This window comes from Panthera pardus, unplaced genomic scaffold (assembly GCF_024362965.1).
Source record: "Panthera pardus isolate Hobbes unplaced genomic scaffold, ASM2436296v1 HiC_scaffold_1, whole genome shotgun sequence".
Classification (NCBI taxonomy): Eukaryota; Metazoa; Chordata; class Mammalia; order Carnivora; family Felidae; genus Panthera; species Panthera pardus.
In genome coordinates this window covers 86,525,358-86,547,926 of record NW_026526654.1, presented here as the reverse complement: position 1 = coordinate 86,547,926, position 22,569 = coordinate 86,525,358, and the positions used below count along the sequence as shown (strand labels likewise).

The 22,569-nt window shown below is 45.4% G+C and overlaps 1 protein-coding gene across 4 annotated transcripts in view; it reads right to left on the bottom strand.

Moving 5' to 3' along the window:
* SPATA13 (spermatogenesis associated 13) overlaps positions 1–22,569 on the bottom strand; it is a 338,414-nt gene that overhangs the window by 61,209 nt on the left and 254,636 nt on the right. For 3 of the 4 annotated variants that reach the window (XM_053900894.1, XM_053900895.1, XM_053900900.1), the window contains one exon: positions 20,161–21,897. In XM_053900894.1, coding sequence (XP_053756869.1) covers positions 20,161–21,897 — 1,737 coding nt within the window. Of the gene's footprint in view, positions 1–13; positions 189–20,160; positions 21,898–22,569 lie in introns of those variants that run through there. The other variant, XM_019447957.2, reaches the window with a different exon arrangement.

The window sequence follows — 22,569 nt, the reverse complement described above, 5'->3', positions numbered from 1 at the left end:
AGTTACAACCTACCCCAGACTCCGCCACAGCTGGTGGTGGCCCACAGACACACTGAAGGAACAAGCAGTTGACCATATCCGTGCTGTCTCAGATTCTTGCTGGCCTTTAAAACGTGACAGTGAGGGTGCTGAGCGGCCATGCCAGAGGGATGCCCACAGCGGCTTCTCACAGTCCAGCAGCCGGAGCTTCAGATCAATCCAGGGCTCCAAGCTTGATTGGCCAATTCACACCCAAGTCATAAGCCTTTGTAAACAAACTCTGCAGTGGAGTGGCTGACCTTTTAACTCTTGCTTCTCTGCACAGTTGTAAAGTACTTTCCCTACTCAGGAGCCCTGCATTTTTTTCTTCCCACACAAGGTTCCTTCCTTTGCTTCCCAAAAGTAAAAAGCCAAGGTAGATCTTAATACCTCCAGTGAGATACTTCAAAACATTTTTTGAAACCACAGTGAGAGTAAATTATTAACACAGGAAAAAGACTGGCACAAAAAACCCTGATGTCACATATATCCATTTAGAAGCTTGGTCTAAAGGAAGTATATAGGATTAAATAGCAAGAGTTGTGGGTTGAATTCTGCCCTCCCCTCTCATAACAGGTATGTTGAAGCCCCAACCCCCAGTACCTGTGAATATGATCTCTTTTTTAAAAAATTTTTTAAGGGGACGCCCGGGTGGCTCAGTCAGTTAAGTGTCTGACTTCGGCTCAGGTCATGATCTCTCGGGTTGTGAGTTCGAGCCCCGCGTCAGGCTCTGTGCCGACAGCTCACAGCCTGGATTCGGATTCTGGGTCTCCCTCTCTCTCTGCCCCTCCCCTGCTCATGCTCTATCTCTCTGTCTCAAAAATAAATAAAACATTAAAAAGAATTTTTAAGTTTATTTATTTTGAGAGAGAGTGCAAGCGGGGAGCGAGGCAGAGAGAGAAGGAGAAAGAAAATCCCAAGCAGGCTCCGCGCTGTCAGCACAGAGCCCGACGTGGGGCTCGATCCCATAAAACGTGAGATGACGACCTGAGCCGAAATCGAGAGTGGGACACTCAACCAACTGAGCCACGCAGTCTTCGGAGATGTGATCGCGTTAAAATGAAGAAGTACTGGATTAGGCGAGCGCTAAGCCAACGGCTGCCGTCCATAGAAAGGGGGAAATTTAGACACAAAGCAAAAAGGAAAGAAAGTCCTAGGAGGACAGAAGCCGAGATCAGAGTGGTGCATCTACAAGCCAAGAAACTCCAAGCACTGCCAGCAAACACCTGAGCTGGAAGAGGCCAGAAGGGAACCCAGACCCCTGGCCTGCCTGACAATGAGAATAAAAGCCTACTGTTTTGAGCCATCTAGTTGCTGGAAATTTGTTACAGTCGCCTTAGGAAACTAATACGGCAAACTGATTCAGAAGGAAATACTACAAGCAGGGAAATTTAGATGCTTTGAGAAGATGGACAAAAAACTAAAGCAGAGCTTTTCCACTGGACGAGCCAAAAGTGTTCTCAAGATGCATACTAATACAATCAGCAAGCCTCCCACGTTTTCGCAGGTTCTCAGTGCCCCGAACACCACAGGGAATTCAGGTACGGCCACGGGGCTGGAGGTGGGACGAGAACACATCTCGACGACTCGTGCTGCAAGGCAGTAACGACAGATGTGGCTCTTGACCACCAAGATGTGCCAGAACCACACCCGGCGTGTGTTCCCTTACTTAATCCCCACCGCCACACCGCGAGGTAGAACTACTCATGACATCCTACCGATTCAGACGTTGGAGCGATGACGTGCTCTGGTTGACAGAGCCAAGGGAGAGTGGCCCCGTTTAACAACCCAGTCTGTCTGACTTCAGAACCTCTGTCCGTTCCACTCTGTATCTCTGCGTCCCTGGCATATGCTTGTACGGAAGGAAAACAGAACTTGGTAGGTCTTCCTACCCTCAGCTGTAGGGCTTCTTGGAATGCAGGGGTGGGGGCTGGGGGGGAATGACAGGAAGGGAAGCTCTGTAAGTGCCCCTGCCATCTGGGGAAAGCTGGAGACCCCTTCCCCAATGACATGCATAAAATAAAAATATAAAGTAAGCTCATTACTTTGAAATATAATTATCAAAATATTAAAAGGATTGCTATAATAGTATAGACAAAACACAGGGATTAAGAGTACTGGCAACAGGCGTGCCTGGGTGGCTCAGTTGTTTGAGCGTCCAACTCCTGATTTCAGCTCACGTCATGATCTCACGGGTTTGTGGGACCGAGCCCCGTATCGGGCTCCACACTGACAGCACGGAGCCTGCTTGGGAATCTCCCTTTTTCCGTGCCTCCCCCACGTGCACTCTCTTTCTCTAACCCTCTCTCTGTGCAGCTTCCCTGCTTTCACTCACTCTCTCTCAAAAAATAAGTTGATAAACTTAAGAAAGAAAGAGTCTTAGCAATAGGTCTAATAACTGCCACCCTCTGGAAATACCGTTGAATAGAAGAGACTTTAAGACATCAGCGATGTGAAAAAGATCTGTGGTTTCTAAGAGTGACAAAATCACAGGTGTTGATAAAATCACTCTGGTTTGATGCCTATGTTCATAATTTAAGGAAATGCTACATTTCACCTACAGGAGAGTGAAATTAAAGCCCCTACTCCCAAATTTCTGTTCACAGAGCCCTGGGATGAACCGAGGTTCAAAACTCTCCGTTTACATAGTCTCACTTAAGACTAGTCTATAGCACCAGCTCTGGGCTCCAACTCCACAGAAGTATAACTTTGGGCCTTATATATTACAAATTTAAAAAGTGTTCTCTCAGGGGTGCCTGGGTGGCTCAGTCCATTGAGCAACCGACTCTTGATTTCAGCTCAGGTCATGATCTCACAATCGTGAGATGGCTCCTTGCGCTGGGTGTGGATCCTGCTTGGGATTCATTCTCATTCTCATTCTCTGTCTCTTTCTCTCTCTGCCCCTCCTCCACTCACATGTGTGTGCGCATGTATGCACGCGATCTCTTTCATAAATAAATAAATAAATGGCATCTCACCATTTAAAGCTATATGTCACTAATTCCCCTAAAATGATGTCACTTAATTTCCCTTAAATTAATGTATCATAATAAAAAGGATTTTCCATAGGCTTTTTTTTTCCTTTTTTTTTAGTGTGGGTATTTTATCTGGATTATAGAGTGCTTGGAATGGGATGGGTTATAAGTATATGTCCTACGATTCTAAGTGAGGGCGGGAACTCATAGGATCCCAGATCAGCTACTACTTTTTAAGGAGCTCAAAGTAAGAACAAGAAAATCTTTACATATTTAGAAAGAAGTCTGAGCACTAATGACATTCTTCTCTTTTTGTTAAAACACTAAAAAGGCAATGTCTTAGTTACTTAGAAATCGTAAATTTGTATTTCTAATCTACCTAAGATTATATTTTCAGGTTAGTAAAGAAGGCATTGTTATACCCATTTTGGAGATGAGAACCCAGTTCACAGAGAGGGCACCAGATTTAATGAAAGACAGGGAATGTGAGAGATCAGGCACTTCGTTCAATTTCATCTTTGCAAGGCCAGCACTAGACATGACGTGCCCCCCATTTACAGATATAAGTAAGGAAAATGCAGTACGGTTTATTGCAAAAACTCTCAGCAGCAACTTGCACAAACACCGGACCTCAGTAACATTGCTCCATAAAAAGCCTCAGTGTGCTTATCGCTTTTACATCTCTCCACTTCCGGATGCTGCTTCCCCTCGCACCTCCTCTCTGGGCTGCTGGTAGGTCCTCATCAGTGTGTGCACATGCCCGTTTCCCCAGACTCTTCCTCTCTGCTGCTTCCTCCCGTTTCCCGTATCACATCTCACCTTTACTCTTGTTCTCAGCTCCACTCCCTTCTCTCTCCTCGTTGCCCACACTTTTCCCTTAAACTGATCACATACGGAACGCAAACACTGTGGTTTTGTTTGACTTCCTGAATCATGTTTGGTTTCTTCTCCTGAATTTTTAGAATGAGTGGGTGGAATAATCTTTCTTTCTCCAAAGCTTCCTTTTCTTTTACAGACCTTGCTGGTGGTGGTGGTGTGTGTGTGTGTGGGCGGGGGGGGTGGGGCAGGGGCTGTACTAGCATTAAGGGGATGGCGGGGACCCTACCAGCCTTACAGGGATGGCGGGGACTGTTTTAGCATTACGGAGGTGGCAGGGACTGTTCTAGCATTACAGGGATGGCAGGGACTGGACCAGCATGATAGGGGTGCACGTTAAAAATGGCCCTCCCACCACCTGGGTGTTCTAATTCTGTCTCCCTAACTTTCTAGGGTGCACACGTCTTTTCCTACCACACTTAGGCTAGTTCAGGAATAAACAGTAAGGTTGAGGGACTTCTACGGTGGCCCAAGCAAGGAGAGGAAAGAGGCAGCCTCTGACTTGGTGTGAAATAAGTAACTGGCCAAACACTCATCACTCACCTAACGACCACCTTAAAAATCATGCATGGTCAGGCTGGCTCCGCTCCACCTTTCAAAGTCTCCTCTAGTTCAGGGACCATGCCAGGAAGGGACAGACACCATCATAAACTTGTCCCTTCCCTTCTTAGACCCCAGATTTGGACTTAGCCTGGAGGTGGACGGGGCCTGGGCAAGAAACAGAAGGAAAGTGGGAACGTAATTTCTGGGTTTGTCCTTCTGTGGCTCAGGGGCACAAATACATGTTAATGCTGGGTGACATTCTTACTAACATGCTGCACCTTTAAGACACAAGGTTCCAAGCTGTAGGAAGACAGTGGTTGTTGGAATTCTGACAGCAAATGAAACACAAATGATTAACCAAAAACTGTTCTGATTGTTAGCAAATGAGATTACACACACATATAGAGAATTTTGACACACCTCTTAAAAACTAAAGAAAAAGAGAGAAGAAAAGAAACAAATGCAATCTGGAAAACTGTGGCCTTGTCCCTTGGGTTCAGGGGATAGATAGGCCATTTGCTAAGAAAAAAATTATACAGTATTAAAAACATTTAAAAATATATTAATGCTTCTTAACGCCCTTGAAGTAAAAGGGGAGTGCAGTGGACTTGAACTGTCCTTGCCTGGTGAAACTGATGATAAAAATGCTAAAACAGAGCTGGTGAATTTACAACTTGTTTTATAGGCAGAATCGCTCATTCACTAGAAATGCAAATACTGAGGTTCATGAGGGAACACAATTTAATACGCTTAGCCCGATTCTGTACGCGTTAAGAAGGCACTTAAGTATGGACATTTTAGACACCACTGACGACTTAGAATACCAGACTGAGAAAGCAGTGTAGCTGAGGTCATCCTCATTTTATGCAAAATCAAGAAATGAAGTCTGCGTGACTGTGGTGAGCCCCATTCTGACCATGCCCCACGCCCCTGACATCGTGGGAGGGCAGTCACCACTGACCCTGTGTGAGCACAGGGCTGATGAGGAAATTTCCCCCCCCAGGCCTGTGTAATAATCACCTAAGGCAATTCCATTTTCTGGGCTTATCTAAAAACTCAGACCATACTACTAAGTCAACAGTGGCAAGACGATGGTGAGTTTGACACCCAAGCAGAGAAAATAATAGAACTGTAAGCTGTACTTTATGCCTGGACTCATTAAGAGTGAAGACACATTTTTCAGAGAGATAGACGGAGTGCGAGCAGGGGAGGGGCAGAGAGAGAGGGAGATACAGGATCCGAAGCAGGCTCCAGGCTCTGAGCTGTCGGCACCGAGCCTGACGCGGGGCTCGAACTCACGAACCACAAGATCATGACCTGAGCTGAAGTCGGACGCTTAACCAACTGAGCCACCCAGGCGCCCCAAGAGTGAAGACATATTTTAAAACCATCATATTATAAAATTAACATATACAATGATCCCATCTTAACATCTTGAAATGTATCTCTGAAATGCATGCTGAGGAATACAGAGGTCTACTCAAACTTTCTTTTTTTAAACTTATAAAAAGCATGATTTTATAAAAACTAACTTTCCTCTTTTCCAAGTACTTACTGAGCACAACTAAATATTCCAAAATCATGAACCATGTTTTAGATTTGAATATATTAGAAATCCACTGTTTTTCTAAACCCTTTTTGAACATTATAGATTTTTTTCCTAATCTGTTTTGACTTTTCTTGTACAGAGAAGGTAAAAGGACCCAGGAAAAGAGGGTAAAGAAAAATGGGCAGCAGACGACGAGGTCCCAGCTGATTCTCTAGCGGAAGAAGATGGAGAGAAATGTCTGTTCACAGCATTGCTGGCATGTCGAGCCACGAATGACAGCAAACAAACATTCAAATCAATGGCCCCACGTGACTTCAGAATCACGAAAACTAAGGGTTTCTAGATTAAAACGCAGAATAGCAACTTCACAAACCATGAGTAATTAAAAACGCTTCATGCATGTATAAAGGGGTGAATGGCTGAGTTGATGGACAGATAAATGAGCGAATTAATGGACAGTTCTGGGTGGCAAAGAAGCTGTTCCCTCCCTACATTCAGGTGTGATTTTATAAAAATGAGCCTGATTTAAGTTATTGCTTAGTTATCATCACTAAGTATTTCGAAACCCATAACCATGTTTTAGATCAGGAAACAACCATCCGTTCCTGTCTCCTTCATAACCTATTTGAATTGTGCCACCCTGAAAACAAATTGACTACAGTTTTCCTCCCCTTCTTGTCAACAACCCAGTTTTGAAGGCGCCCTACTTAGTTTCAGATATGTGAACTACAAGGTAATGGGATCTTTTCCAAAAGTGAGTGTCCCCTGCTGGCAACAGAACGTAAAAAGAAAGATTTAGGACTTTGAAGAAAATCTCTTTTCTGTGTTTCAGTTTAAGCTTGCAGCATTACTGTGCTGGAAGGAGAAAGAGAGAAGGCGAACAGGAGGCAACGAACGAAGAGCACACAGTGACGGCGAGTTGGATGAAAGAACCCAGAAGAGGCAGAGCAAGCAACGACATCACATGGATTCTCTCTTCCAGCAACACTCACTGACTCACTGACGGCGGATTGCGCCACTTGCCTTGAAACTTGCAAGGGCCCAGGGGCACCTGGGTGGCTCAGTCGGTTGAGCATCCGACTCTTGACTCGGGCTCTGGTCATGATCTTACCGTTTCATTAGTTCGAGCCCCGCATCGGGCCCAGCTTGCGCTCTCTCTGTGTCTCTCAAAATAAATAAACTTTAAAAACAAAGAAATGAGTAAACTTGCAAGGGTCCAGCCAATGAACCTAATCGAGAAAACACTGACCCTAAATTGGATGTGTTGTTCACCAAGAACGCTTCTGCTGTGAGTGCCTGGCCTGTCTGTACAGGGACAGTCACAAAGGTAAGGCGAGACCTACAGACAGCACCAGCGGCATTTCTTTTTATTTCTACTGAGGGATCTGAGAACGTGTCCTGGTGCAAACAAAACATCTTGAAAACGTTTAATTCAAAACTTGGCAGTGGGAGAATTATAGATGAATAATTTATAACACAAAAAGAGTAAAAATATAACACCAAGTATACAACAGAAGTTCGTTATAAGCAAATGTGTAAAAATGTATATTACACAGTGGAGAACGGGGCTGGAACACCTGACCTCAGTCACAAGCTGTATTTAAGGCTCCAGGCCTCCTGTCTCCCCACCTGTGGGGCTGACCTACAAGAAATGGCTGTACACAGACCTAGGGTCGCACCACTGTCCGCTGTCCAAGGTGGCGTGCTTCAACCCTGTGTCAAGTCAACTACCGAAAGAAGCTGCCGGAAGCTAAGTTGAGCTGCTGAGCCCATCCTCAGTAGCCAAAAAAACCTCACCTAGAAGAAAACGAAGAAGAAAGGCTCTGACTTGGGCAAGACTAACTGTGGCAGGAACTGGCCCACGCTCAGTGGGAAGAACGCCAATCATGGAGTCAAAAGAGAAAATGGAATGGAAATGCATCAAATATACCAGTGTTGGAAACAGGGCCTTCACGAATCCCATCTCATTTAATTAAAACAACCTACGCAGTAGATACTTACAGGCTTCTGTTTTACAAATAAGAGACATGATGAGATTCCACCAAAGATCTGGAAACTAGCAAATGGCTAGAATTTAATTCTATGTGCCAGCTGCCAAGCAGATGGTGTTTTTTGGGCTTTCCTCCCCATTCTGAGACCTGATTCTAGGCCCAGCTGCCACTCAGCGTCTGTGTGACTCTGGCAGAAGGGTCTTACAACCTTTCTAAGCCTCAGTTTACCCATCTCTTAAGGCAAATACAAAAATGCTGGCCTACTTCGCAGGGTGGCTATGAAAACCAAATGCAACAATGTCATGTGACTTTTATTAGCTTTAAAACTGTTATATAAATGCAAGAGGTTACTACTGATACTTGTATTTCTAATCTATTTTTTTACTGATACTTTTATTTTTAAGAGACAATTACATTTTTTTAATGTTTTTTTTTTTTTTCAGAGAGAGAGAGAGAGAGAGAGAGAGGCAGAGAGAGAGGCAGAGAGAGAGGCAGAGAGAGAGGCAGAGAGAGAAGGAGACACAGAATCCAAAGCAGGCTCCAGGCTCTGAGCCGTCAGCACAGAGCCCGACTCAGGGCTCACACTCACAAACCACGAGATCATGATGTGGGCCAAAGTTGGACGCTTAACTTGACTGGGCCAGCCAGGTGCCCCAAGGGACAATTACGTTTTCAGACTTCCAAATGAGTTGGTAAGATTCCGGTTTCCAGCAGTGGGTGGAGCAACTGCTCAACATATTTTTTTTTTAGATTCTTAAAACTGTTTTTTTGGGGGGGCGCCTGGGTGGCTCAGTCGGTTAAGCGTCTGACTTCAGCTCAGGTCACGATCTCGCGGTCCGTGAGTTCGAGCCCCGCGTCGGGCTCTGGGCTGATGGCTCAGAGCCTGGAGCCTGCTTCCGATTCTGTGTCTCCCTCTCTCTCTGCCCCTCCCCCGTTCATGCTCTGTCTCTGTCTCAAAAATAAATAAACGTTAAAAAAAATTGTGTTTTTTTTTAATTGTTTTTTTTTTTTTTTTTTTTTTTTTAAGTAATCTCTACACCCAACGTGGGGCTCAAACTCACAACCTTAAGATCAAGAGTTGCATGCCCCATCGACGGAGCCAGCCGGGAGCACCTTCTCAACACGCATCAGAGCAAATTCTTTATACCACCATTTCTTGATTAAAAAGTTTTAATTTCACTCTTTTGCCAAAAGGAAATGTTCGTATTCTGTATGAATTCATATCCATTTGGTAATATAAATTCACATCCAACTGATTAATACAGTTCAATGAGAGAAACAGGATCGTAGGCTACCTTTTAACTTTTTCAGGAACAACTCTTTCCTAAAGCAAGAGTTAACTGGGGTACATCTGCGAAGAGAAAAGCCCAAACCTAAAATACAAGACACTTAAAACCTAGAGGAGCCCACAAACTTAATACCTAGAGCCTCAGCCTGGACAGCAGATCTCAAACTTCAGTGGGGCAAAAACAATTCCCCGGGTAGCATGTTAAAAGTCCTGATTACCGGATCTGGACTCCAGTGATTCGAATTCGGTAGCTCCGGGTGGCCTCAAGAATCCGTACTGTTAGCTTGTATCTCCATTCCAAACTTTGAGAAACTCCAGTTAGACAATCAGAAGTAATTTGCAAAGTTCAACTGGTCTGTGTTGAAGTATCTGACCAAAAGCACCAATCTTAATGATAACAAAGATTGTGATGATGATAAAGCCAGCTTTATTTCGTTTAATGTGTTCCGGGCATCGTGGTATCTCCTAAGCACTATTTCATTTAATCCTGGTAAGTACTATTAACTCCATTTTTAAGGAAACTGAGGCTTATGTAGGTCAAGGATACAGCTGGTTAGTAGGGAAACCAGGATTTGAACTTAGCCCGACTACAAAGCCCACCTATTTTTTATCCCAGAGTTCCTCCACCACTCAGAAATGTTGGCATTGGTGGCTGGCAACCGCATCAGTGCTGGTTTCCTAGGAATTTACCATCTGTGAGTGTTCTTTCCTCTGCAACTTATCCGAGCGTCCCCACCCCCTCCCCAGCTTTATTGCTATTATTCTAAATGAAGGCAACATTCCAAATGGTCATTTTTTCCTGGACTGTGAGTGGTGGGAGAAACACAGGTAACATTTAGTTTATATAGCAACACGTGGCAATTTGCCGTTAGGCGTTTCTGCCAATTAAATCTATGGTATTCCTTCCAGTTGCCATGGCAACTGTGTGTCACATGAACGTGTGGAAAAGTGATTCCCAACCCTGGATGCTCTTTGATCTTAATTATTACAGGCAAGTTAAGATGAGGAAAATGAACCAGGAGAAAAAGATATACTGGCATCATAATCATCAAGCTAAAATTTCCCCCCCGAAATACTGACACTCCTTTTCTGTATTTTATAGCTTTATTAAGGTCTTATTATGCATTTGTTATGCACAAATTAAAACAAGGCACCAAATAAAAGTAAATATTAAAACCTTAACAGGTACACTATAATACCGTTTCATATCATTTAAGTATTTCATTTGTTTAGGAAGTTTAACATGCATAGCATTAATACGGTACAATTACGAATATGATACATTAATATAACTTATACCTGACTACATATGATTATTATCGTAATTCTATAAAAACTAGACTCCTGCTCAGTATATATAGGGATGTATTTTCTGTCTCCTTCTTCCTCCCTTGTTTTTTCATTTTTAAAGCAATCTTTTTTTAAGCTAAGTTCTAAACCCAATATGGGGCACGAAGAGTTGCATGCTTTACCGAATGAACCAGCCAGGTGCCCATTACCCCCTTGTTTCTAATGGGAAAATCCTACTCGATGACACTTCACCAAACAAAAACTGTTCTAGAAACAAGCCACTTTAAAGTTCAAGAATGACATGATTATGTGTATAGACTGTTCTTTAGATTCTCCATTTTTAGAAATAATTTTAGAAGTGGCTTCTTAAATATATAAAGTTCAGTAGCCTGTCAAACACTGAGCACCCATTCAGAAATACTTTGAAACCTTCACTGCAAAAGATATACCCCTGTTTATGTAATGATGAACATAAATCTGTTTTAGAGCAAGTGGAAACTTCTTTTTGAAAAGGCCGAAAATGATGACTTAATTGTTAAAAGGCTACCTTCACATTTAGGCTCATGACCTGTATTTTATGATTTCATAATATTTCTGCAAGAGCTCTTTTTCTCTTTCGTTCTTCTGCAAAAAGGAAAATAAACCAACACAAAACACCTTAGGAGAAACTACACACAAACTAGCACAAGGATGACTAACAGAAAGCACACCGATTCCCTTTACGACATCCCACGGGGTGATGCTGAACAAATACCCACCCCAGGGTTGCCCACTTAGGGAATACAGTATAGCAGGTGTCCTCGTAACGAAATGTTAACTTCACTAGAAAAATATTTTTAAAAGCACAAATAGGGGCCGCCTGGGTGGCTCAGTCGGTTGAGCATCCAACTCTTGATTTCAGCTCAGGTCATGATCCCAGGGTTATGGGACCGAGCCCCGCACTGGGCTCCACATTGAGCATGGAGGCTGCTTAAGATTCTCTCTGTCCCTCTGCCCTTCTCCCCCAGCTTGTGTCCTCTCTCCCTCTCTCTCTAAAAAAAAAAAAAAAAAAAAAAAAAAAAAAAATTAAAAAGTAAATAAATAAGCACAAAAAATATCATATTTTCAAATGATCTTTCCAATTTTAATTGCAATTTCCGTGATTCAAGTTCTAGAGCATCTATGTCAGAGAAAACTGAGAACCCAGTGGAGTATAGAAACTTATATTCTCTGTAACGTGAAAACTGTGGACCGTTCAACAAATTGTTGAAGGTGGGATATGAATGGAGGTGGGATAACTCAATGTCCACATGACCAAAAAAAATGAACCTAGGCCTTTACCTCACATTGTACACAAAAATTAACTCCAAATGGACCATTTGCCATTTAAGAAACAAAACAAATGAACAAAAGGAAAAAGAGAGAGAGAGGGGCAAACCAAGAAACAGATTCTCAACTAAAGAGAACAAATGGTTACCAGAGGGGAAGTGGGTACAGGGATGGGGGAAATAGGGGGTTAAGAACACTGAGAAAAGTACAGAATTGCTGAATCACTTTATTGTGCACCTGGAACTAATATAACACTGTACGTTAACTATACTGGAATTATAATCAAAAACGAAATAAAAAAAAAAAACAACACAGAGCATAGATGTAAATGTAAAAGCTAAAACCGTAACACTTCCAGAAGACAGGAGAAAATCTTTGTGATTTCCGTCAATATAGACATTTTTGCTCTTCAAAGGACATAATCAAGAAAATAAGAGGCAGGGGCCCCTGGGTGGCTCAGTCGGTTAAGCGTCCGACTTCGGCTCAGGTCATGATCTCATGGTTCGTGGGTTCAATCCCCACATCGGGCTCTGTGCTGACGGCTCAGAGCCTGGAGCCTGCTTCAGATTCTGTGTCTCCCTCTCTCTCTGCCCCTCCCCTGCTCATGCTCTCTCTCTCTCTCTCTCTGCTTCAAAAATAAATAAACATTAAAAAAAATAAAAAAAAAAAGAAAAGAAAAGACAACCCAGGGATGGTGAGAAAACATTTGCAAGTCATGTATCTGGTAAAAAACTTGTATCCAGAATATATAAAGAAATCTTGCTGCTCAATGAAACCAAAAATGCAGTGAACTTACGAGCAAAAGATCTGAAAAGACACTTCACCAAATAAGATAAATGAATGGCTAATAAAGAAGATGCTCGTCATTACGGATGCATTAGTCACTAGGGAAACAGTAACTAAAATCAAAGTCAGATGTCACTACATACCCACGTAGAGGACTAGAATCCAAACTACTGATGATACCAAGTACTGGCAAGGACGTAGAGAAACTGGAACCTGACACATTGCCGGCGGGAATCTACAACGGGACAACTGTTCTAGAAAACAACGTGGCAGTTCCTGAAATGGTTAAACACAGAAGCGCCGAACAACCCAGAAACTCACCTCCTACCTACCTACCCAAGAGGATGGAAAAATACGTCCATACAAGTTGTGCGTAAGTATTCATAGCAGCCCCGAAGTGGCAAGAACTCAAACGTCTAACAACTGGTGAGCGGATGAACAAAGTGTGGGATTATCCACACAACCGATTATCAGTCAGCCTTAGAAGAGAAATGGAGTGCTGATGTGTGCTGCAACGTGAATGAGCTTTGAAAGCAATATACTGGGTGAAAGTAGCCAAGTCTCCTTCAGGGGTGATGGAAATGTTCTAAAACTACAGTGGTGATGCGACGCATGGCTCCAACAAATTTACAACAAACCACTGAACTGCTCACTTAAAAAAAATATCGAGACAGAGGGCAGATCAGTAGTTGCCTAGGTCTTTACTGGGAGCAGGAAATGACAGCAGAGGGCATGGGGGACCTTTCTGGGGGGATGGAAGGGTTCTATAACTTGACTGTGGCAGGGCCTGCACAACTCTATCAATTTCCTAAAAATCATTAAGCTGTATACTCACAATTGGGGAGTTTCATGTTATGTAAATTATACCTCAATAAAACTCCTAAAAAGCCTTGGGCAGACTTTCTAGGGTCATTACATTCACTTCTGTATGTGCGACCTCATCTTTCTGATTCTAGGGATGGTCTGTGACATAGCTGTGGATAACTCCTCATCTCCAGAAGAATTGTTTAAATCTCTCAACTAGCTGTGTGAGTAACCCAAACAGTCATGCCTGAGAAATTTGCAAAGAGTCAAAATGATGTGAGGTATCTGTATCTCTGAATAAGTCACATAAAAAACAGACCTTTGCCGCTATCATTATGCGTTAAGTACCCATCAGCAGCAGCATCATCAAACCCCACAATTTGTAATGCACATTGCAACCAGGCCTGACGTTAGCCCCTGCTCACCTACTGGATCATTCCAGTACTGTAAGTCGGAAGGAAGTTTCACTTTAGTGACGCTGTACCTTGTGGTGCCACAAAATACCCTCCTTTTTCTGAGGCAGGAACAAAAACGCAAGTAGTGCTTCTGGGGTGGGGGCCACCCCCGTGGGTGGTGGGCAAGCTAAAACCCCACGTGGTAACAACGCGTATACTACAAAATCTCCCAGTCAGGCACTCAAATCGCTTTGACTGTAGAAGATCGGATTGGATGATGGCTTCCAACAATTTTGAAGCTACAAATCCCTGAGGAAGAAAATGATAAAATCCTAAAACACTGGAGTGTTTGAGTAAACGGAGGCTTAGAAAAGGAAAGGGATTTTCTACCAGGAGCCAGAATGTTTGTGGAAGGGCCAGGATAATAACCTACATTCAGCTCTGGTTTTTTGTTTTCATGGCTTGACTACTGATTCCAACACAAAAGCATCCTCTGAATCACTCATCACCTATGACTTCGCTCTCCCCCAAAATATTCAAATGCTGGTTAAAAATATAAACTGTGAGGGGCGCCTGGGTGGCTCAGTCGGTTAAGCGTCCGACTTCGGCTCAGGTCATGATCTCACGGTCCGTGAGTTCGAGCCCCGCGTCGGGCTCTGTGCTAACGACTCAGAGCCTGGAGCCTGCTTCGGATTCTGTGTCTCCCTCTCTCTCTGCCCCTCCCCCACTCATGCTTGCGCGCTCTCTCTCTCTCTCTCTCTCTGTCAAAAATAAATAAAATGCTAAAAAAATTATTTTTTAATAAATAAACTGTGAGATCATTTTGAAATGCAAACTCTCCTCTCCCTTACCATGGTTGTAGCACAGATCTCATCTCTTCTGGACTAGACTACTGAGGACTGTTCTGTCCCAGGACTGCCCCCATACCAATCCTCTCTACGGAGCTCATCCCCTTCTGTGGTTCCTGGTAAACACCTCTGTGGCTTTCTACTGCTTGCAGGGTAAAGTCCAAACTCCAAGCAAGGGCTTTCCTAACTCCGTAAGACCTATTTTTACAATCTTATCTCCCACTTCTCCACCCAACCAACCACCCTGTACAAAAGTTACGGTGAGAACGTGCAGTTCCCTTCGCACCACAGATTATCATCTTTGGGGACACTTACTATACGCAAAGCTCAGTGTGGAGTTCTCTACCTGCATCACCTCATTTCATCTTCACAACAACCCCATGTGACAGGCAGGTACCCTCGCCACCCCCAGTTTACAGGGGAGGAAGAGAAGGCTTAGATAACTCCTCTGGCTGACTTTCTCCCTATGTCTATAGTGCCTGTCCCTCCTGCACACTCTTCCACTTGGCCTAAAGACCCTGCAGCCCCTCAAGTGCTGCCCCCTGCATCTTTTTTCAAGACCCCATTCAACTGTCTTCCTCCAGGTATACAACTCTTTATCCAGAGTTAATAATTCTGTCTTTGGTGCTTTCATGGTACTTTGTATGTTCCTCACTGGAAACATCACACTACATCATAATATCTGTATCCATTCCAATAATATCTGTATCCAATCCAGTCTATCAATTAGAATATGAATCTATCAGAACAAGAATAGCTATTCTCTTAAACTCTTTCTTTTCTCTATGTTTGGCATACAAAGCAGGCAGGTAAATACTGAATGACAAGGTACGTTAGTCTTTATAATGCATTGTTTCATTCACTCCCTTTCCTTCCTTATATATTCTATTTCCATCTCCACATTCTTAGAGCCTTATTACCTCTGAGCTCTCTTTGGCAATAAATTCCTGCTAGCTTTCTCCCTGGTCACTTTTCTTTCCAATTCTCTTCTTTACCGATGGTGGATTAACTTCCTCAAAACACAGTTCTGCTTGGCTCTTCTCTATTCAAAAATATCCTTGACTCTGTGGTGCTTACCAAGGAATGTATAGATTCTTTACTCTAAATTCAGAAGTGTCCGTGACCCAGGCTTAATGATTTCACTTTAACTTGATCCTTCTCCTACACTAAACAGAATTATGTTCCTTCCTGTTCTCTCAAATCACATAAAAGCCCTACCCATCTGACCACTGAAACTATATGTATAGACATTGCGCTTTCTTCAAATGAGATTCAGTCACCCTTACTCAGCATTCCTTGATTTGATACATGCGTAAAAACTACAACTCTTCTGAAATCCCACAGCAAATGGTTTTGCCTCTTTCGTGGGATTTAATCTACATAGTTCCAATATGATTTGCATACATCTTAGCTCATTTATAATGTCCTCGACATCCTTACAGAGCTATATCTGAGTGTCTTACGCCTGGTGGGTGCTCAGCAAGTTCGCTTTGTGCAATCCTGAATGAACGCATAAATGTTAGGTCATCCTGCAACCTAACTAAACTAAACTAAACCTAACCACACTCTCATGCTTTAAAAAAAAAAAATTGGGGCGCCTGGGTGGCTCAGTCGGTTAAGTGTCCGACTTCGGCTCAGGTCACGATCTCGCGGTCCGTGAATTCGAGCCCCGTGTCGGGCTCTGGGCTGATGGCTCAGAGCCTGGAGCCTGCTTCCGATTCTGTGTCTCCCCCTCTCTCTGACCCTCCCCCGTTCATGCTCTGTCTCTGTCTCAAAAGTAAACATTAAAAAAAAAAAAAATTAATGTGCAATCAAACTAACTGACTGAACATCTTCACAGTCCTCCCTAAGACTATAACACAGTGGCATGTCAAAACCATTTCTGGAAAAATCTGACCTTAACTGGCCCATGTCTCAAGAAGTCAGGTCGATCTAGGATGGGAACATCATCTAAGTGGATAGTAACCATCACACAGTGACAGCCAGTGTTCAACACTGGGCCAAGTGCTTGCTAGACCTAATGCCCCTGGTTCCTACAAACATCCAAGGCAGATGGAGCTGTCCCACATTCTGCGCTGGGGAGACTGAGGCCAAGGGAAAGCTCAGCAGTTTGCTCCACTGGTGGCTCTCTTTGGAACAGCAGAGCCGGGATTCACACCAAATTAAAAACACCTACTGAAAGACTAAAGCTCCCTATTAAGGAGTTACAACAGACTTTCATCATTTAAAAGAGCTTCATCTATGGCATATTTCAACACTACCACACACTTCTGAATCTATACTGCATGACTAAGGACAGGGTCCCTTTCCTATTCGCTATTTCAGGCGATGGAATTACCCTGTGACTTGGTAGGAAAACCAGCGAAAACATGCTAAATTCCTGTGCCTGTACATTTATCAGGGAACAGGTAGCACTGTCCACAAGCATCCATGCTAAACCGCATTTCCGGACCAAGTAACAATTCTAGGGCATCCTTCCAAAGTTATTCTTACAAGGAAATTTACCACTAGGTGGCAGAAGTATAAAGTTAACGCGGTGATTTCTCTCTAGTGAGTAGCGGGACATGTTCCCACCCTTTTCACAGTAACAAAATCCTGTGAAACTGCTAATGGTTTTCCAAAGATTATTTTGTCACCTTGAGAGTGGCATTTTATACATAAATGGTTCTACATTAAACTATTCTCCCTTATTGAAAACTGCATTATAATATTTATTTTAAATATCATAATATACAGATTTCAACCTTTAAAAAACTTTTTTTAACGTTTATTTATTGTTGAGAGAAAGAGAGAGAAAGATACAGCATGAATGGGGGAGGGACAGAGAGAGAGGGAGACACAGAATCTGAAACAGGCTCCAGGCTCTAAGCTGTCAGCACAGAGCCCTGGGCAGGGGGGAGGGGGGGGCGCTCAAACCTACAAATCGCAAGATCATGACCCGAGTCGAAGTCGGTCGCTTAACCTACTGAGTCACCCAGGCGCCCCTCGACCTCTATTACATTCAACACTAACCACAGCTTCAACTAGCTCTAAGCACGTAAGTAGAACCATACTATCACTGAATTAAATAACCCACTGTATGTTAAAGTACATTGAAACTGAAATTTAATTTTGTGTAATGTTATACAAGATGGCTAACAAGTGCTTTTAAATTACAACGGTTGAGGGGCGCCTGGGTGGCTCAGTCAGTTGGGCGTCCGACTTCAGCTCAAGTCATGATCTCGTGGTCTGTGAGATCAAGCCCCGCATCAGGCTCTGTGCTGACAGCTCGGAGCCTGGAGCCTGCTTTGGATTCTGTGTCTCCCTCTCCCCCTGCCCCTACCTTGCTTGTGCTCTCTCTCCCAAAAATAAACATTAAAACATACATACACACACACACACACACGAGGAAGCTTAAGTTTGAGAAAATAAATCCAACTTAAAAAGTGATAAACATCTGGGCACCTGGGTGGCTCAGTCGGTTAAGATGTGACTTTGGCTCAGGTCACAATCTCACAGTCTGTGGGTTCGAGCCCCATGTCAGGCTCTGTGCTGACTCAGAGTCGGGAGCCTGCTTCAGATTCTGTGTCTCCCTCTCTCTCTGCCCTTCCTCCACTTGTGCTCTGTCTCCCTCTGTCTCTCTCTCTCTCTCCCTCTCTCTGTCTCTCAAAAATAAATAAATATTAAAAAAAGTTTTTTAATGCGATAAACATCTTGAGACAAATCTGTAGAATTATCTATCCACACATGTGCACTTTTGATCACTTGTGCCCTGCTTTGTATCTTTGGTACAATTTCTTTGTGGGTAGAAATTAAATTATATATATTATTAAATTATTAACTGTATAATTAAATTATATTTAGCAAATATACGGGTAAACTATATAATCAAAATAATTCTGAAAACAATATGCATATGTTCGCTTAATATGCACTCAAGAAGAAAATGTTTTAATGATGATTTTCACTAATTTCATTAAGTAGAAAATAAAATCCCCACCTTTCACATAAAGAAGCCTCTAGAACTCTGCAAATCTTCTATTTTGGAGCAGGGGATGAGAGTTTGGGCTCCTCCAGGAGCGATGAAGGGGGGCTCTAAACCATCTGTGGGACAGGTTGGATGTGTGGTGGAAGGAATTACACGTCATCTTATCATCCATCAGAGGAGTCAAGGAAGCCCGGCCTGCTTCAGGCTTTGGCCGATGACGTACAGCAGAGCTAGCAGAACTGGAGCTCCTTCAAAGGCTGGCAACTAGTCTGGTGTCCTTACAACTGTTCCACAAGGCTTCTTTGGAAATATGCAAATGAGCAAATGGCCGTCAATATCTAAGACCTCTAAAGACACACTGGCCCTGAGGTCTCCATACAAACTCACATCTACAAAGCCTCACTCCTCTGGCTGCCTCGGGGATGCTTCAGGCTAATTGAGATCTCCCCAAAGTGACCTGCGACAGGCTTTCTACTTCTGAAGACTCTCTGAAAAGCAAAAGTGAAAACATACGGTCCGGAGGCTATCCTGGCTCCCAAGTTTGCAAAAGCGGCTGTGTAATCCCTCACCTACAGACATTAAGACAAAACTGAGGTCCTCTCCAAGGATCCGTGGGAAGGAACAGTTGCCAGGGGATTATTTTCCATGGCAAGCACCAATTTATACCTATAAAACAGTCTAGCAATATACTTGGAGAATAATTTGCAGTATACACACATGGATGCATTTCCTCATCCTTTAGCTCTGTACTGTACTGAATGCATTTATAAATGAGTGAAAATTACAGAGTCAGGCAAAGTTGTCTGGATACCTGACAGGATATGAAAAGAACGCTGCTCCTGTAGCCTTGACAGTTATTAGTTGATTCAATTCATGAGATGCTTACGTTCTCTAAAAATAAGTCAAGTAACCATCATAAGAATTTCTTTGAACCATCATCACTCGGAGGTTGACAGGTATCAAACTGCACGTTTCTAATTCATTCCTAGGAAATAAAAGAGACTTCGAACGGGGTCTTAACGTGAAGCATCTCATTTACATGTACTCTGTTGGGAAGGATACAGAGACAATTTAAAACACAGAGAAGAGAGCTATGGGAATACAAAATGTTGCAAAAATCAAATTTCTGAGAGCCCCTACTAGCTGCATAGAGTGGACAGAGGTCTCTATCAACTACCCGCCACCTCCACCCCCCAGAATCTACGATGGGGTTGGTGCTCAATGGAATCTGCTTTTGAATGAATGGTGTGGTGCCGTCTCAAGGAATCCCACTGGGTGGCAATTTACTACAAGAGAGGCGGAGATGACTGTGAACTTGGTAAACAGCAACCTGGCAGGAATTTGATGGCAGTGCAATTAGCACGGGGCCGCCTGCTTCTACGGCAGGTGAAGGCAAGAGGGTGAATGCCAGCGGAAAACACCCCAGCGCACCGGCAACCCCCGGGAGACACGAAGGGTGACGCTGTGACAGGTACCCCGTGTGCAGCCGGTCACCTCCAAGGGGCCCCCGCCCGGCCCTTACCTCCTCCCTCCTTTCTTCCGGACCCGACACCAGGTGGGGGCTCAGCTGAGGGTGGCTGCCGACGCTGCCGTCGTCACTGCCCTTGTCACACGTGGCTTGCGCCGAATCCTGGGAGGACGCGGGCCCCTCTGCCCTGTCTTCACTGTCCACTGAACTCAGGGACAGCGCGCTGAGACTGCTGGGACACGTGGCGTTTCCTGCGCCCGGGCTCTGAGGGCTGGGGGGCTTGGGCGTGGTCGGCCTTTGGGGGGTGAGCGGCTGCTCCGGCTCGAAGGTAAAGCGGCTGCCAGCTTGGCGTCCGCCCGGGTCCTCGGCAGCCGGACTCGCCGAGGCGCTGCCGGCGCCAGGACCCGCGCTCGCCGCCGCCCTCGAACCTGCGGCTTCGAGGGGACACGCGGCCGCCGCCGCGTCCACCGGGGGGCTCCCCGCCCCCGCCGAGCCACAGCCCGGGGCGGCGTGCGCGCCTGCGCCTGCGCACCTCCTCCACTCGCGCTCGGCGCTGGTGGACACGCGGCGGGAGTAGGCGTCGTGCAGCCTGCTGTGCACCTGCAGCCTCCGGCTTGCCTCGCCCGGCGGCGGTGCCCCGCCCCGGGGGCTCTCTCTCCGCCAGGCCGCGTCCGCGGCGCCGCTCACAAACCTCAGGACTCTGTCGAAGTCCCTGGCCCGCAGCGGGCTCTTCCAGCGTTTCGTCCTCCTCTCGGCCCCGCCGAACTTCTCCGAGTCGGCGGACGAACTGCTCAGCGTCCTCCGGGGCGCGGGCTTTTCGGGCGCCCCCTTGAGGTCCATGAGATTCGAGGTGGACTTCCGCTTGAAGGAGCTCTTCTTCAGGAAGTTCAAGTTGTCGGTGCTCTTGCTCTTCCGGTAGACGATGCTGTTGTTCTCAGAGTCTTTCACTAGAATCGCACGCGGCGCGGGCTCCTGGGACACGGGGGCCAGGGGCCCGACGTGGTTCTGGGACCCCTGGCGCTTCTCGCCCTCCAGGAAGCTGATGCGGCCCAGGCCGTAGGCGCGGCGGATGCTGCGGGACCGGTGGGTGCTCCTCTGGAAGGCGTCGTCGGCCTCCTCGGGGTCGGAGCAGTCCGACGCGCCCCCGGGAGCCGCCTTGGCGGCGGGGTCGCTCGCCGGCCCCGAGGAGGGGCCCCTGCCGGTGTGCGTTCCGGCGGCAGCACCGTTCGGGATGGGCTTCCCCGGGTCGCGTTCCGGGTCGCCTTCCTTTGCCGCATCTGACCCCTCTCGGTGCTGAATTCCCTGAAGGACGGAGGACTTCAGTTTTTTAAAAGACCCCATTTTCCGGAAGGAGGCAAGGGCGTTCCAGGTGGAGGAATTTCCCATCAGGACCATGGAGCGGGGCCTTTCCGGGTTGGCGCCGGCCCTCTTCCTACTCGCGGAGAAGAGGCGGATGAGCCTGGCAGGGCTGAGTCTGGCCTCCGCGGCGCCTTCCGCGTCCCCGCAGGGGTTGCTGCCGCAGCCTCCATTCTGACACGCTGGGTAGGTCACCATCGTGGGGTCTTTGGAATCAGAGACGGAACAGGGGATCGCGGCGAGTCGGCCATGGCCGTTCCGGGCTGTTGTCATGTTCTCGGGGCGGCGAGCCCGTGGCCACAGGGCAGCGGGGTTCAAACCCACATGCACATCTGTGTCCACAGGCCCCAGGCGCAGACCTTCATCTCCGAGGCTGCTGCCGGCCGGGCTTTCGCACCTGCTGTGCGCATCAGGCTCCTCGGTTGTGGCCACAGCCTGGAGCGGAAAACAAAGCCGGGATTTAGTCATTTTCCTCCCACGGAAGAACCTCTACGAACAGCGGCTTCTCATTTTGGCTAATAATTGCCGGGATGAAAGAAGCATGCCTCATGACAGGGTTGATCAGGTCAAAACTGTCTTAAATTAGGAGCCCCCGGCTGGCTCCGTTGGTCAAGTGTCCAACTCTGGCTCAGGTCATGATCTCAGGATTGAGGAGTTCGAGTCCCGCGTCGGCTCCCTGCTGGTGGCGTGGAGCCTGCTTGGGATTCTCTCTCCCTCTCTCTCTGCCCCTCCCCCACCTCTCAAAATAAATAAACGTTCTAAAAAATTTTTAAAAACTTTTAAATTAAGTTAAAGTTTTACCTTTCCTAATTGATTTCACAATGAATTAAAAGGAAGAATGCAAACATACATTCCTTAAAAAAAAAAAAAAGATAATTATGGGTTGTGCATTCAATGCAAAGGTAAATCCTTGAACCCATTGAAACTTGTTTAAAACTTCTGAAAAACTGCTGGAATGCCAAGGCCAAGGCGTTATTCCACACTGGGGCTTGTCTTTATTTGAAATGGAAGAAATTCTTAATTACTGAATAAAAAAACCCACCAACAACTATTTCAAAACGTGTTACAGTAAAATACCAGCCTATGTTAAATTTCACACAGCTGATA